This window comes from Geotrypetes seraphini, chromosome 2 (assembly GCF_902459505.1).
Source record: "Geotrypetes seraphini chromosome 2, aGeoSer1.1, whole genome shotgun sequence".
Classification (NCBI taxonomy): Eukaryota; Metazoa; Chordata; class Amphibia; order Gymnophiona; family Dermophiidae; genus Geotrypetes; species Geotrypetes seraphini.
In genome coordinates, this window is record NC_047085.1 from 311,102,508 (window position 1) to 311,117,925 (window position 15,418).

General features: G+C 45.1%; 1 protein-coding gene across 4 annotated transcripts in view; it reads right to left on the minus strand.

The window, feature by feature from the left end:
- The window catches only part of TOPBP1 (DNA topoisomerase II binding protein 1), a 302,005-nt gene that overhangs the window by 243,448 nt on the left and 43,139 nt on the right, over positions 1-15,418 (minus strand). For all 4 annotated transcript variants that reach the window (XM_033929986.1, XM_033929983.1, XM_033929985.1 and 1 more), the window contains 3 exons: positions 15,164-15,343; positions 5,744-5,913; positions 2,315-2,478 (listed from right to left, as the gene is read on the minus strand). In XM_033929986.1, the coding sequence (XP_033785877.1) occupies positions 2,315-2,478; positions 5,744-5,913; positions 15,164-15,343 (514 nt within the window). The remainder of the gene's footprint in view (positions 1-2,314; positions 2,479-5,743; positions 5,914-15,163; positions 15,344-15,418) is intronic.

Below are 15,418 nucleotides of genomic sequence, written 5' to 3' on the forward strand. Positions count from 1 at the left end.
TGTTTCAATAAAGCCGTCAGCTTGGACATTGACTCTCCACAATTTTCTGTTTTCTCGTGTGTTCTCCTTGTGGAGAGAATAGGGTCAATTTCTTTTGCTCCTTGAGGACTGCCATTGACAAAGACAGAGGCACGGTCTGTGTGTTCACATACTCCTAAACACCTGGTGTGTATCAGATGCTGTGTCTCAGCTCTTTGAAGGCTGGTCAAAGAGAATGAGTAGTCCTAATATCAGAGGCTCTTCAAAGGCATCAATGTATATGATGCCACAATTCTCTTGGCACTGTACTTTGTGAAGAATTGATTATGGTGTGTCCTGGCCTTCACTTGATGATGCCAATGAAGAAGAGGAGAAAGCCTTCTTCTTTCCTGGAGATTGGGAGTGGGGAACCAAATGAATACTGATTCCAATGGTTTCTATCAATGCTCAATGTTGAGGGAGGTTGAGACACAATGTCAATGTATCTTCAATCTCTGATACAGCTCCTGAAGCAACAGGGACTTATGCTTCCGATGCAGATGTCATTGATGGACCAGACTCTGAACATCAAAAAGCTTCTTGAGCTACTTTTCATGACCTCTGATATCTCTCCTTGACATCAGTGTACAGAGATTACAAGAGGGATCATGATTGGGTCCCAGGCACCGATTATGTATATCCATGATGGATGTGATCCTGTTACTCCTGGAGTGCTGCTTAAAGCCACTAAGAGCTTTAATATGGCACATATCAGAAAAATAGCCACAACAAATTCAAATGACCCAATTTCAATAAAAATATATCTGGCTCGGTGCCTAGGAACTAAATATAGCCTAATGGGCTGCAGAAAATAAATAAAACTTAGCACACACCAAAATCCCTAACTACCGAAAGAGGAAAGGTCCATACAGCAGCAATGGACCTTAAACAGAATTAGCCAAAAACCACCAACAAAAATTAGTAACTATGGAAAAAAATGACATCACTGACAGAGGTCTCCAGCCATTGTGTTGGGAGCAGCAGCATAGGGCAGGGATAAGTTGGGTTCGTTCCTACCCTTTGAAGGGGGCCACTAGACCACTAGGGCTTCCTAAAGTTGGCCCGGAGAGGGCCTATGGGAGGTCAGACTGTATGGGGGGTGGAGAGTGATTGGGGAGGAGGTGCGGGGAAGGGAGCAAGAAGGCAGTTTTGTTTATGATTTAGATTTCTGCCAAAACCAATCGGCCAGCTGTAGATTTGGTTTCAGCAGAAACTAAAGATCCTGTTGGGCTCTATTCTCTTTTTCAGTCTGTGTGACACCTGATATAAACCACCCTCCACTTCCTTTCTCAATATTTTGTTTCAGTCTTTATGCCACATATTTATCCCAGTATAGTTACTAGAAAGAATACTGAAGGTGGCTAAAGAAAATCAAATAGTGAAATGCATTCAGAGGATCACGTTTCTCCAATATGCATCCTATTCCTTCTGTTATGGAAAGAAAAATTCTACTGGCTGAACAACAAGAAAGAAATCTCTGGATTTTAAAGAGGTTTAAATACAAATGAACAAAGAATAGTAACCTAAGACTTACAAGAGAGTAACCACAAAGAGTCAAAACTATAAATGGGGGAAAAATCTGAGGAAAGAAATATACAACGTTTCGTCTGGGACCAAAAGAATAAAACCTTTGTTGGTCATCTCTAGAAGATACTTTTCTACTTTACGCTGTTATTCTGAGAAAAAAAAGCACATCCCCATGTACTGATGGCCAACTTTCCCTTAGTGATTTGACTCACAGAATTAATTTCTACTAAGAAGGAGAGGAATATAATGCATTAAAGAGTTAGAAATTCTATATTTTCAATTGCAGGTGTGAACTTGTGGAACAAATTTTCAGGTCAGTTGCATTTATGTAAGTCTAGAGATATCTTTAAAAAGTTTTTGAAAACACAGTTTCTTGGTAACTCCTCTGGAAATATGGGTCTAATAAAATTACTTATTTATTTTATTTATTTTAAAAAATGCATATGTTGATGACTAATCTAAGCAGTTTGCAGTCAACTTACAAAATTGTTTAAAACAGTACATCTTATATCTAACAAAATGCTTTACTTTCCTAATGGTGCCCCACTCTTTTCTGACCATAGTTAAATTTTCACTGGAACACTGGAGTAAATCTGTCTATTTTACAAGTTAAGACTTTTAACTTGCAGAAAAGACTCCTGTAGCATGTAAATTAGCTTGTACAGGTCACAACGTTATGTAAATTATATGCTGCCATACAAAACTTTATGCCCACTAGTCACTAACTCATTAGGCTCCTAATGCAAAGGTTACAGTAGGAAAAAAGAACCTGTGTGTTGTCCTGTGCATGAACTGCTTCAGGTCTTCATCATACTCTCCCACAATGACATGGGTCACATCCTCATTGAGCTGATTAAAACGAACACCACCTCCACAGTTAATCAGCCTTCTCAGTTTATCCAGCTTCCTGCCACTGAAACCACAGAGAAAAATCTGCAAAAAAAAAAAAGATCCAGGAAGAGGACTCTTGTCAAAAAAAAAAAAAGGTGCTTAATGATTGAGAACTGCCATCCTATTTCAGAAAGTAGGTGGATAGCAGCCTTTACAGAAGTTGTTAGCATTGGATTGGGAGAAACATATGTTAACCTAGACTTCTTCTATCTAGTCAGATTCCCATTTCCAATACCTAAAAGGCAACTATCTACTGAACTGTACTCCTGTCCTGCTGATCTGAACCCTGAGATTATTTGTTCTTTGGATGGTGAAAAAAGGAGAAATTAAGTCTTACCTGCTAATTTACTTTCTTTTAGCTCCTTTAGACTGACACAGATAGGTATTACACACTCCTATCAGCAGATAGAGAATGAGAACTTCCGAGCTTTAACTTAAGCTATAAGTGTATCTTCTTTGATATTTCTGGGTCATAGATTGTAAAGTCCACCTGGCATTATCCTAGGTTCCAAATGCTGAAGTTGCCGTCCTAGCTCTCTCCAGCTTATCCAACCATCCTGTTTGCAGGATATCTACCATAAAGTCTGGTCAGTAACATCTTCATGTTCCAAGTTAGTGGCGTTCCCATTGATGCCCTCCCCAGTCCAATCCTACACCAAATCATCATATATGGGACACAGACTGTGCAAGTCTGTCCAATACCGCCTTAGCTCTTTAATTTACAATCTTCATTTTCTAATTAAATATCCTTTATGTTTATCCAACACTTTTTTGAATTCCAACACTTTTTTGAATTCCATCACCGTTCTCCTCTCCACCACTTCCCTCGGGAGGGTATTCCAGTGGGCTGTGCAGTCTCCAGGAAGCCAGTTAAATATCCAAGTAGAAAACCTCCCAAGTAAAAGGAAAGAAAACAGACCAAAGCCTCTCACAGGCGAAGTCATGCCTGTGCTGCGACCTAATCCTGGCCAATACCAGGCCAGTCCGGACAACCTTCCAGAAAGGAGACCCAGACAGTGCAAGCAGCCACCAGACTTGCTCAGAATTGATGCCAGCATGTTAATATAACCACAAAACTCCCTGCAGTGAGAGAGTGATCTGAAGTAGAGAGAAGGTGGTCATTGGATCTAAACATGGCGGTAGAGTTCCTGACATGGTGTTTAAAATGACTGTGGTTCCCACCAAAATTGTAGCCATCACAAAAGCATGCTCTCCCTCAGAATGCCAGTCCACCAACTCTCCGCCCGAGGAAGTTGATAGAGGCGCCGGCCGTGACCCCGAAGATGCTGACTGGAGGCTTGGTGAGTTCCAGCCATCACAGAAGGAGCAATGCCCCACAATATCCACAGCCTGATGCTAACACACGGAGCACACTTATCCTACATTCTGTGGAGACTCAATAAGTCCCAGCCAAAAACAGCAAGCACCAACAAATAAGACACCGGGAAACTGCAAATTGAACAGCCTCTCTCTATTTGGAAATGAATTGTGTCTTTTGAAATTCTCCAATCCATTTTTTATTTTTGCTAGTGCTTGAATTAGGCAGACCCCTCTGATTCTTGAGGCTGACTGTCTGCAATCAGGCAGAGTACAGCTGAGGCCTTGAAAAGTTTTTATTTTAGCTCCAAAGACAGGGACTTATGAGGGGGAAGGAGGCAGAGGGATACAGCCACCTGGGTGTGACCATCCCAGGGTGAAAGAGACCCTTGCAGGCCTCAACCCTTGTCCGGCAGCCATGACCAAATCAAATGACCACAGAGGTTTTCTTTTCTATTTCACCACAAGAAATTGCCTAAAGACAAGGCAACAGGGAAAGACTGTACAGGCTTACCACTGCTACCATCTGCTGAGACTGAGAACAGACTGACTTCCAGTGAACTGCATAGCCCATTTATAGCTTAAGTTGAAGAAGATCTCAGTCTCCTTCTGCTGGATACTCTGTAGGCCAGTTCTCGCCATGCTTCCCTGTTTTCCATGGCTTCTTTCAATTGCTTGATGTTCATTCCCTTGTCATACTTGATGGTATCCAGCCAATGGGCCTTTGGTCTCCCCTGCTTCCTTTTACCACTGACCATTCTGAGTTTCACCTCCTTTTCTAGTGAACTCACCCTCATCACATGTCCAAAATAGGTCAGTTTCAGTTTGGTAATCTTCCCTTCCAGGGACAACTCTGGGTTTATAAGATCACTAGTTACGCGACCCCCAGCAGTCGGCGTCCAACTTCTTAGAGGGACAAGTAGCGTTCAGCTACACGAGATCAAGCCCTTAAATGTCCGGGGCTGCACACGCGCTACACTGAGTGGATCAGTGTGTGTCTACCCTTTGCCGACAGGTGCAGGTAACCCGCTGATCCAGTAAGTGCGGATCATAAGCTCGCGTTGATTTAGTCCCTGCCCTTTCTACACCTGCTGTTAGCACTTGAGGTTTCTTGATCCCATGGGTAATTTCAATACGAACTCCTATTGCTATGAGAGTTTCCAGTTAATCTTGTATGCTAGTATAAGTTTCATGATAAATCAATTTGAAAAATTATATGAAAATTGAAGAAACAACTAATGAGTGAATTATTGGTTCAAAAAGTCAATACCATTCCTCGTCTTCATCATTTGTGAGATTATGGTAATTTGTTTATATGATCAAGAACATCTTTCTTTGGTGATCCTAGCAGTTCATGGGATTCGTAGAAGTCTCCAGGACCACAGCTCGAAGGCGTCAATTTTCCTCTATCTGTTTTAGTAAATGTCCATGTCTCACAGCCAGATGTCGCGATTGGAAAACAATGGCAGTGATCAGTCTTTGCTTGATGGCAACTGAGATGACCTTGAACTTCCATATTTGGTCCATGCTTGCCATGGCCGCACGCCCCAATGTTAATCGACGTTTGAGCTCTGCTGTTGAACCACCACTGTGATCAATGAGGGACCCACAGAAAACGAAGATGTCAACCACTTCTATTTCTTCATTGTTGATCTTTATGTGGACTTTCTTGTTGAGGAGCTTGGGCAATATCCATCTGCTAGTAGGAGTGCATAATACCTGTCTGTGCCAGTCTAGAAAGATGCTATGGAAATGTAGTTTAAACCAAATACTGCTCAGACAGTAGAGCAGCAAACAAAATTCTTCAACTCTGTTCCCTCTGTTTTACAAATTTAAACATCTAAAATAATAAAACATTACACTTCATTAATTCCTAGCAGCAAGTGACTGCTCTTTGCTTTACCAGTAAAAATCTGGCATCATACATCTATTCATTCACACTAATTATAAACATAAGAAAAAATCATCATCATTAAGATTGTCTACTCACACGACAGCCATCTAATAAATCCTCTGGTGCTTGAAAAGTGCTCACATCCAGCGTCTCTAGGTTGTCAGGGGGAGGGTCCAGCTTGCTGCTCATTACTGAGTTGAACATAGATTCATTAATGCAGCTCATGCTAATGTTGGATATGTGGCTCACATCTGACAGTGTGTGACCTGCAAAAAAACAAAAATGAGGCACATCAAGTATACTAGTTCATCTGACAATTTATTTGGGTTCTATTCTGGTTTGGTTTTTTTTTTTTTTTTTTTAAACCATTGTTGTATTTATTGAAAGGTGAGGCTGGGGGAGGGATGGCAATACCTTCTTAACTCCCTAGGTGACAAAAATAAAATAAAAAATGGGCATTTATGGGACATACAGGTCATACATATCTTTCTATAGTTTTGCATGTGCAGTGCCATCTTACACTGTGGATGTGTGAATATTGTCACGGTTTGTGAAAACGTGAAGAATATAGGACATATTTAGAAGACCAGGTATATGCCAAGTAAAATTGATGTATGTATCTCTGCCTCCTGGCAAAAATGAAATCTACTACTACTATCATTTCTATAGCGCTAACAGACGTATGCAGCACTGCACAAAGTCACAAAGAAGAAGAAAACAGTCTCTGCTCAAAAAGCCAAGACAGACAAACAGGATATCATGGATACAGTTAAGGGGAACAGTTAATCTGCTGGCTGGGTTGGAGGGCAGAGGAGTAGGGTTAAGGATTGAAGGCTATATCAAAAAGGTGGGTTTTCAGTCTGCTTTTAAACAAGGGAAGGGGCTTGAAAGACAAACTCTGTGCAGAGATGTACCTTTATTTTCAAAGGTGCCTGTGAAATCATTTATACAATATATAAAACAGGCATCTCCATGACTTCCTACCCCCGTATTAGTAATTTAGTGCTCTGTGTTTTAGCTTCCAGCAGAAAACTGTTTTCGAGCTCACGTCTGTGTCATAGGAGCTGTCCAGGCTGTCATGTCTGATGGAGTAAATTATTTTTATTAATTTATTATAACATTTGAATTAAGAAATTGCACATTTTCCAGGGACATTTCTTTCAACATACATTTATTATTTTCATGATTTCTATAGTGTATACCAAATGTATATAGCGTTGGTACACAAATATGGGGGTAATTTTATTAAGAATTGTTTCCATATTGCAATATGTTTTGCATGTGGAAAATGGCCATTATACAATTATGTGATGGTGCACACATATGACAGTATTGATGGTCAAAATATTTCACACACTTTTACAAGGACTATGTGTAGGCAGTCCAGGGGAAGTAATATGTGCAGAGCTGCAAGGCATACACAAGGTATGTGCGGGCTACAAGTGTCTTTTGTAATATAATGCCATGAACCAGAAAATAAAGTTAAGCCATGCAAAGCCAATTAGGTCCCCCCCCCCATTTACTATACCTAGGAGCTCCAGGGGTGCCTGAGGGGATTACACCTAACAGGGTGAGTGAGCAAAGAGGGCTGGAGGAATAGGGACCCGCATCCTTGGGAAGGGACCTGTAGGACCGAGTCACAAGCCTCACCCAGTGGATGCTAAGAAGCAAGACTAGGAGTTGCAAAATCAAGCTCCACACTCAACCAAGTCTAGTCCAGGGACCAGATAATCTGGGAGCAGCTCTCAACCAACTATATGGCCATGACCAGCTTAGCAGGATGCTAGGCCAAGGACCTGGAGCACCATGTAGCATGATTTACCATCAACTGAGGTAGAGAAAATACTGGATTTTTCTAAGGAGCACCATCAGGCAATACCAATGAGATCACTGGTTAAGGTTAGCCTTTTCTCCACCTCCATCTGCTGATTGGAAGGGACACCACCTATTTATGCGGAACACTGTAGATATAGTAGGTACTAAGGGCTTATTTGCAGAAGGAGACCTCCAGAGAGCTGATCTTCATGGTTAAGGCTGGTTGGGGAGGAGGAGGAGGAGGAGGAGGGAAGCGGCTCAGCACCACTAAGTGTTGCCCTCTGGTTTCTAATCATCTCCAGTAAAATATTTCCCATACTCAACTGGTTTCCAGCCAAGAAACTGTACCAGATGAATAATTTGGAGGCAGCTCAAATCATATTCCTCTCAAGGTAGGAGGAGAAACAGAAAAGGAACTTGAAGACCTCCAAATATTTCCTAAGTGCAGATTTCCTGTAAGATCAGAAAATTTTAAGTTTCTGGTAGCTAGAAATAAGAGAACAGAAATAAACTAATTCAGAAGACAGCAAGACTTAGAAGCCAAGAAACTGCATGGAGCACTATCACTATCTACTGGAGACAAGAAATGGTGAGGTTCTATGGTTTTCAAGATGATATGCGAAGCACTCAGAGGAAAGGAGAATAAACATATCCCTAGTGAAATAGCAGCCTAATGGCTTGTGCAGTGGGCTGACAACCCAGGAAGTTTCAAGTTTCAAGTTTATTAGCATTTGATGAATCGCTTATAAAAAATATCTAAGCGATGGTAAAATTAGGTTCTTACCTGATAATTTTCTTTCCTTTAGAAGCAGCAGATGAATCCAGAGACTAGTGGGTATAGCTCACATCGACCATCAGGTGGAGATAGAGACACTGATTAACAGTTGGCCTTAAAGCCTGGTGTTCTTCCTGTTGATTCAGTTATGCACATTGCCCAAGCATCCCAAGACAGGAGAATGAGCACCTTCAAAACTTCATTCCAGTAATCCATGTGTAATTTAGAAATGCAAAAATACAATTACCAACAATACCCCAACTGAAATATGCGAACGAACACACCGACAGAAAAGCCACTGGGGTGGGGCTCTGGATTCATCTGCTGCTTCTAAAGGAAAGAAAATTATCAGGTAAGAACCTAATTTTACCTTCCTTAGCAAAGCAGCATATGAATCCAGAGACTAGTGGGATGTAGCAAAGCAAATTCAAACTGGGTGGGAAGCCAATGCTGCCTCCGCAATCACCGATGCGCCAAAACTAGCCTCCGCACGGGCCGCCACATCCAAACGGTAATGTTTCGAAAAGGTATTTCCAGATGACCACGTAGCCGCCCGGCAAATTTCTTCTAGAGCCAGACCACCGGACTCCGCCCAAGACGTGGCCAGGGCTCTAGTTGAATGAGCCCGAAGTTGCTCCGGTACTTGTTTCCCTGACAACAAATAAGCCGACGCAATAGTCTCTTTGACCCAACGAGCAATGGAAGCTTTGGACGCAGCCATCCCCTTATTTTTACCCGCGAATAACACAAACAGGTGATCCGAGCGACGAAAGTCGTTGGTCACCCCCAAATAATGTAAAACTATCCTGCGAACATCCAGTAAACGCAAAGACGAGAACCGTCTTCCCCAATCCTCCTTCCGAAAGGACGGAAGGAATAAACTCTGGTTCAAATGGAACGAAGAAATCACCTTAGGAAGGAAGGACGGCACTGTCCGCACCGACACTCCCGCATCTGAAATACGCAAAAAAGGTTCCCTGCAAGAAAGCGCCTGCAGTTCCGACACCCTTCTTGCTGACACCAACGCCACCAAAAACACTGTTTTCAACGTGACATCTTTCAAAGTCGCCGCAGCCAGCGGTTCAAAAGGAGCCGCCTGTAATCTCCCAAGGACAAGTTTAAGATTCCATGTCGGACATGTACGTTTCATCAGCGGCCGGATATGGTGAACCCCCTTGAGAAATCGCACCACGTCAGGCTGCGATGCGAGCTTCGAGCGAGACACCCGGCCCCTGTAACAGGCAATGGCCGCTACCTGAACCTTCAGAGAGTTATAGGCTAACCCTTTAGATATGCCCTCCTGAAGAAACGACAGAATCGCCGATAGAGATGCCCGAAAGGGCGCAATCCCCTGCTTTCCGCACCATGACTCAAAAATTTTCCAGACTCTAGCATAGGAGGCAGAAGTAGAAAGCTTCTTAGCTTGAAGCAGAGTGGAAATTACCTGTTCCAAATAGCCCCGCTTTCTCAGCCACGACCGTTCAATAGCCAGGCCGTAAGACCAAATTGGGCCGGATTTTCTATAGAGACTGGACCCTGCGTCAGTAAGTCCGGAGTCACCCGGAACATTAACCTCTCGCCTGCTGAGAGTTGAATTAGATCCGCGTACCATGGCCGACGCGGCCAATCCGGAGCCACCAGGATCACTCTTCCCTGAAAGAGCGAGATGCGATGCAACACTCGACCTATCATCGGCCAGGGAGGAAATACATACAGAAGAGAATTCGGAGGCCACGGGAGAGCTAATGCGTCCACCCCCTCCGAGCCCCTCTCTTTGCGTCTGCTGAAGAATACTGCGTCCAACATTGGTCTCCCTACCTAAAGAAGGATATAAAACTGCTGGAGAGGGTGCAGAGATGAGCAACAAAACTGGTGAAGGGTATGGAGAAACTGGAATACGAGGATAGACTTATAACACTAGGATTGTTCTCCCTTGAGAAAAGGAGACTGCGTGGGGATATGATCGAGACCTTCAAAATACTGAAAGGAATCGACAAAATAGAGCAGAGAAGATTATTTACATTGTCCAATTTGACACGGACTAGAGGACATGTAATGAAGCTAAGGGGGGACAGGTTCAGGACTAATGTCAGGAAGTTCTGCTTCACTCAGAGAGTGGTTGATGCCTGGAATGCCCTCCAAGAGGAGATTATTGCGGAATCGACCGTCCTAGGCTTCAAGAGCAAACTAGATGCATATCTCCTTAAGAGAGGCATATAAAGATATGGTGGACTATAAATTACGCCAGGTGTACACCTGGCAGGGCCTCCGCGTGTGCGGATCGCCGGACTTGATGGACCGAAGGTCTGATCCGGAGATGGCAGTTCTTATGTTCTTATGTAGCTTTGCATTGCGGGGCGAGGCCATGAGGTCTATCGCTGGAAGCCCCCACCGACGGACCAGCAGATCGAACGCCCGAGGAGACAGCTCCCATTCGCCTGGATCGAGTAGATTTCTGCTGAGAAAGTCCGCTTGAACATTTTCGTGACCCGCAATGTGAGCTGCCGACAGAAGCGGAACATGAACTTCCGCCCACTGAAACAGCAGCATTGCTTCTTCGGCTAACCGAGGACTCCGGGTACCCCCCTGACGATTTATATATGCCACCGCCGCGACATTGTCCGAAAAGACCCTGGTCGGACGGTCCTGAATGAGGGACTGAAAAGCCCGAAGCGCTCGCCTGATAGCTCTCAGCTCTAGTAAATTGATTGAACATTGGGCCTCCTCCGAGGACCACACTCCCTGTGCTGAAGCTTGCCGGCACTGAGCCCCCCAGCCTAGCAGACTGGCATCCGTCGTGATCACGACCCATTCCGGCGTCGCTAGCGGCATTCCCCGGAAAAGATGAAACTCGCGTAGCCACCAGAGCATGCTGCGAGCCGCCTGAGGACTCCACTGGCGACGCCGATTGTAGTCCAGAGACGCCAGGGACCATCGAGCAAGAAGCGACTTCTGTAAAGGTCTCATGTGGAACCGAGCCCAGGGAACCACCTCTAGAGTCGCCACCATCGAGCCCAGAACCTGAACATAATCCCAAATTCGAGGGCTGGGTGCCTCTAGAAGACACCGAATCTGAGACTGCAATTTCTCTCCCCGATCTCGTGGTAGAAACACCTTCCCCAGACAAGTGTCAAATCTGACTCCCAGATGCACCAAAGACTGGGACGGGGACAGAGAACTCTTGGGAAAATTTATGATCCACCCCAACGACTGAAGGAGAGAGATTACTCTTTGAGTCACCGACAAACTTTCCTGTATGGAAGAAGCACGGATCAACCAGTCGTCTAAGTAAGGGTGTACTCGAATTCCTTCCTGGCGCAGAAAAGCTGCCACCACCACCATTACTTTTGAAAAGGTACGAGGAGCCGTCGCCAGGCCAAAGGGCATTGCCCGAAATTGAAAATGCTGGCCGAGGATCGCAAACCGCAGAAACCGTTGATGCGGAGGCCAGATCGGAATATGGAGGTACGCCTCTTTGAGATCGAGGGACGTGAGAAACTCTCCTGGCCTTACTGCCGCAATGACCGAGCGAACCGTCTCCATGTGGAAATGACGAACACTAAGAAACTTGTTGACCCCTTTGAGATCCAGCACCGGCCTGAACGACCCCCCCTTTTTGGGCACAATGAAGTAAAGGGAATAAATACTGAGGCCCACCTCTTCCGGTGGCACTGGCACCACCGCCCCCAGATCCAGGAGCACCTGAAGAGTTAAGCGGACCGCGTCTCCCTTGGCCGCCCCATAGCACGGGGATAGCAAGAAGGAATTGGCGACGGGAGAGGCGAACTCTAACTTGTAGCCGTCTTGAATAATTCCCAACACCCATTGATCCGACGTAATCTTGGCCCACTCCGCCAAAAAAGCCGAAAGCCGACCTCCTAAGGGAAAGGCGGAGGGGGCCAAGACCCCGTCATTGGGGAGTGCGACTCGCTGGGGCACGGGCAGGTTGAGCTGAAGGAGGCTTCGTCGTACGAAAGGAACGCTTCTGTTGAAACCTAGGTCTCGAAGAAGAGACAGAACCCGAAGCGGATCTGAAGAAAGGTTTACCAGAACCGTATCTCCTAATATCCCTGAAACGTGGCCTGGACGCCGAGGATTTCAAAGGGAGCCTAGGTCTATCTTCCGGTAACCGCTGAGTTTTGGTATCACCAAAATCCTTCACTAATTTATCCAAATCCTCTCCAAACAAAAAACCCCCTTTAAAAGGGAGTTTCACCAGCCGCAGCTTAGACGCTGCATCCGCTGCCCAATGACGGAGCCATAAAGACCTGCGAGAAACCACCGAAAGCGACATCTGCTTTGCGGAAGCGCGAATGATATCATATAAGGAATCCGCCAAATAAGCCAAACCTGACTCCATATCAGCCAGTTCCGAAGGGACAGAACCCCCGGCCTCTAACAAATTATCCGTCATCACTTGAGACCACTGGAGACACGCTCGTGCTGCGTAAGAGCTACAAATTGCTGCTTGTAAGGTAATCGCAGCCACTTCAAAAGACATTTTCAGAGCAGATTCAATCTTCCTATCCTGGGCATCCTTCAGCGTAACACCCCCATCAACCGGCAAAGTAGTCCACCAAAGCATCAACCCTGGGCAATTTAAACCTTTCCAGTTCGGCTGGGTCAACTGGATACAAGAGACGCATGGCTTTTGCCACTCTCAAACTGGCATCCGGCGTATCCCACTGCGCTGAAATAAGCTCCTACATGGCCTCATGCACCGGAAAGGCCTTAGTCGGCCTACGAGTCCCCGCCATCAGGGGATTTCCCGACGCCCTCGCGTCTTCCTGTGATATGTTTAAACTCTGCAAAGCTTTGGAAATTAAGGACGAGAGCTCTTCTCTATGAAAAAGGCGGAGAGCGGAAGGATCATCCACATCCCTACCTGGAGGATCCTCCGCTTCCCAATCCAAAACTTCCCCTTCCTCTAAAGACTCAGGAAGAGAAGAAGGGGGAACTATACTAGGATCACCTTCATCCGCTGACGCCAGCCTGCGCTTCTTAATTACTGGAGCTCCAACCGGAGAAAAAATTTCACCCCCGGTCGCACCAGCCATCCTCTGAAAACCCGAGGTGGAAGGTACCGGAAGGACCGGCAAATTCACCGGAACCGGCTGAGCCGGCTGACCACTTTGTAACATGAAGGCCTTGTGCATGAGCATAATGAACTCCGGAGTGAACGAGCCCAGACCAACAGCCATGGAACCAACATGGTCAGAGCCTGAGAGCGGAGCCTCTGGTGCTAGTGCTAACGCATCCGAGTCCCCGATCGCTGCCGAACTTCCCTCAGCCGCGGGAGAGCCCTGCAGCCCGACCGAGTCGACCTCGAGGGCAGGGGACAAAGCGCGCTCCTCCCGGACCCGGGAAATGGCGACGTTACATGCTTGCAAAAAAGCATCCTCAGCCGGTGCATCTACACATCCGCCTGAGCACAAACCCGCCGGTGTTGTGCGCTTCCCACAACGTAAACACCGCTGACTAGCCGCCGCCATCCCCCGCTCCGGCAGAAAAACTTTTTTTTTTTTTTCCAATGCAGACAGAGAAGCCGCCGCCGCCGCCGCCCTCAACAAACCGGCATTCGCGCACCAACCCCACACAAACCAAAGTGAAAACAACTCACCACACCGCCGAGCTTCCCACATGCAGCAAGGATAAAGCTGGTAAGTGTACTGCACGCCGACTCAAACGGCACAGCCCAGCAAAAGCAGGAAGCAAAGAAGTGTTGTTGTTTTTTTTTTCAAACTGGAATGAAGAAACCACCACCGGAGAGGCTCACGGAAACCCCTCAATCCATCGGAGGGGAGGGTGGAGAAGGGACCTGGGAGGGCCCAGGTATAACTCCCAAAGCCGGCACCAGCTAGCCAGGCACCCCTATCCTGCTGAAGAGAGCTAGTCTCAACAGAGGAGTAGACAAGAACACCAATGCACCCGAGAATCCAGGCGCTAGAGAGATAGCTCCACCCCTGCTGGGAGATAGAGCAAAACTGAATCAACAGGAAGAACACCAGGCTTTAAGGCCAACTGTTAATCAGTGTCTCTATCTCCACCTGCTGGTCGATGTGAGCTATACCCACTAGTCTCTGGATTCATATGCTGCTTTGCTAAGGAAGTACAGTTTAAAAGCCACCAGGTGGTGGTTTCACGTACAATTTAGACGAATTAGACATAAGACAAACAGTACAAAACAGTATAACAATTGAAAAAAACAAACAAAAAACAAACACAGCCAATATAAATCCATTAACCTTAAAACAATTAAGATAGAGACTAACATGAATGGGCAGGAAAGGAGGGAAAAGTTACAATATCTGTATCTGTTGAAATTTACATAAAAGGGAAAACACAATAAGGAACAAAGGGAATTGGTAAATTTGATGGTCGTAATAAAACGTAAGAAATATAAGAGTGTCATGTCACGTATCAAATGCGTCTTGAAATAGAAAAGTTTTTAAAATTTTCTTAAACGATAATAAATCTTTTTCATTTCTTATATAGTTTGGTAGGTAATTCCATAATGTAGGGGCCATAACAGAAAATATGTCATTTCTTCTAGTGCCGATAATTTTCAAGGAGGGAATAGATAATAAGTTTGAGGAGGAAGATCGTAGGGAATGTGTGGAGTTGTATGGAATAATCATTTTTGAGATAAATTGTGGTTCGTTGAACTGGGTTAAATTCCAACTGTGGCTCTTTGCAATCCCGAGCAAGTCACCTAACCCTCCCAATACCTCACATACACAAACTTGGGGGCAGAGAAAAGTATTTGCATTTAACAATTGTAAACCCCTTTGGTTGTACCACAGAAAGGAAGTATTTCAAATCCTTATGCAACCAATGAGCTTGAACTACTTGGAGCAACTGTATTTGAAAGAGAGAAAAATGGGTTAAAATTTTAAAAACTCGCATTAATGGGATGCAATACTTACTCTCTGGTTTGCTGGCATCACCTGTAGGAGTTGATGTACCTGGCATGCTCTTTGTTTCAGTCAAATTTTCTGGATAGTACATAGATTCATCTTGGCAAAATCCTCTCTCAATGCTGTCAAAAAACCACTGTATAGACACACAATGTATGTTCCATTTTTTGGCACACTCGTATTTCTGGCCTGTTTGGAACATAAAATCTAGTGAGTTTTAAAAATGAATAAAGATTAATTAAAAAGCAAGCATCACTGAGTAGT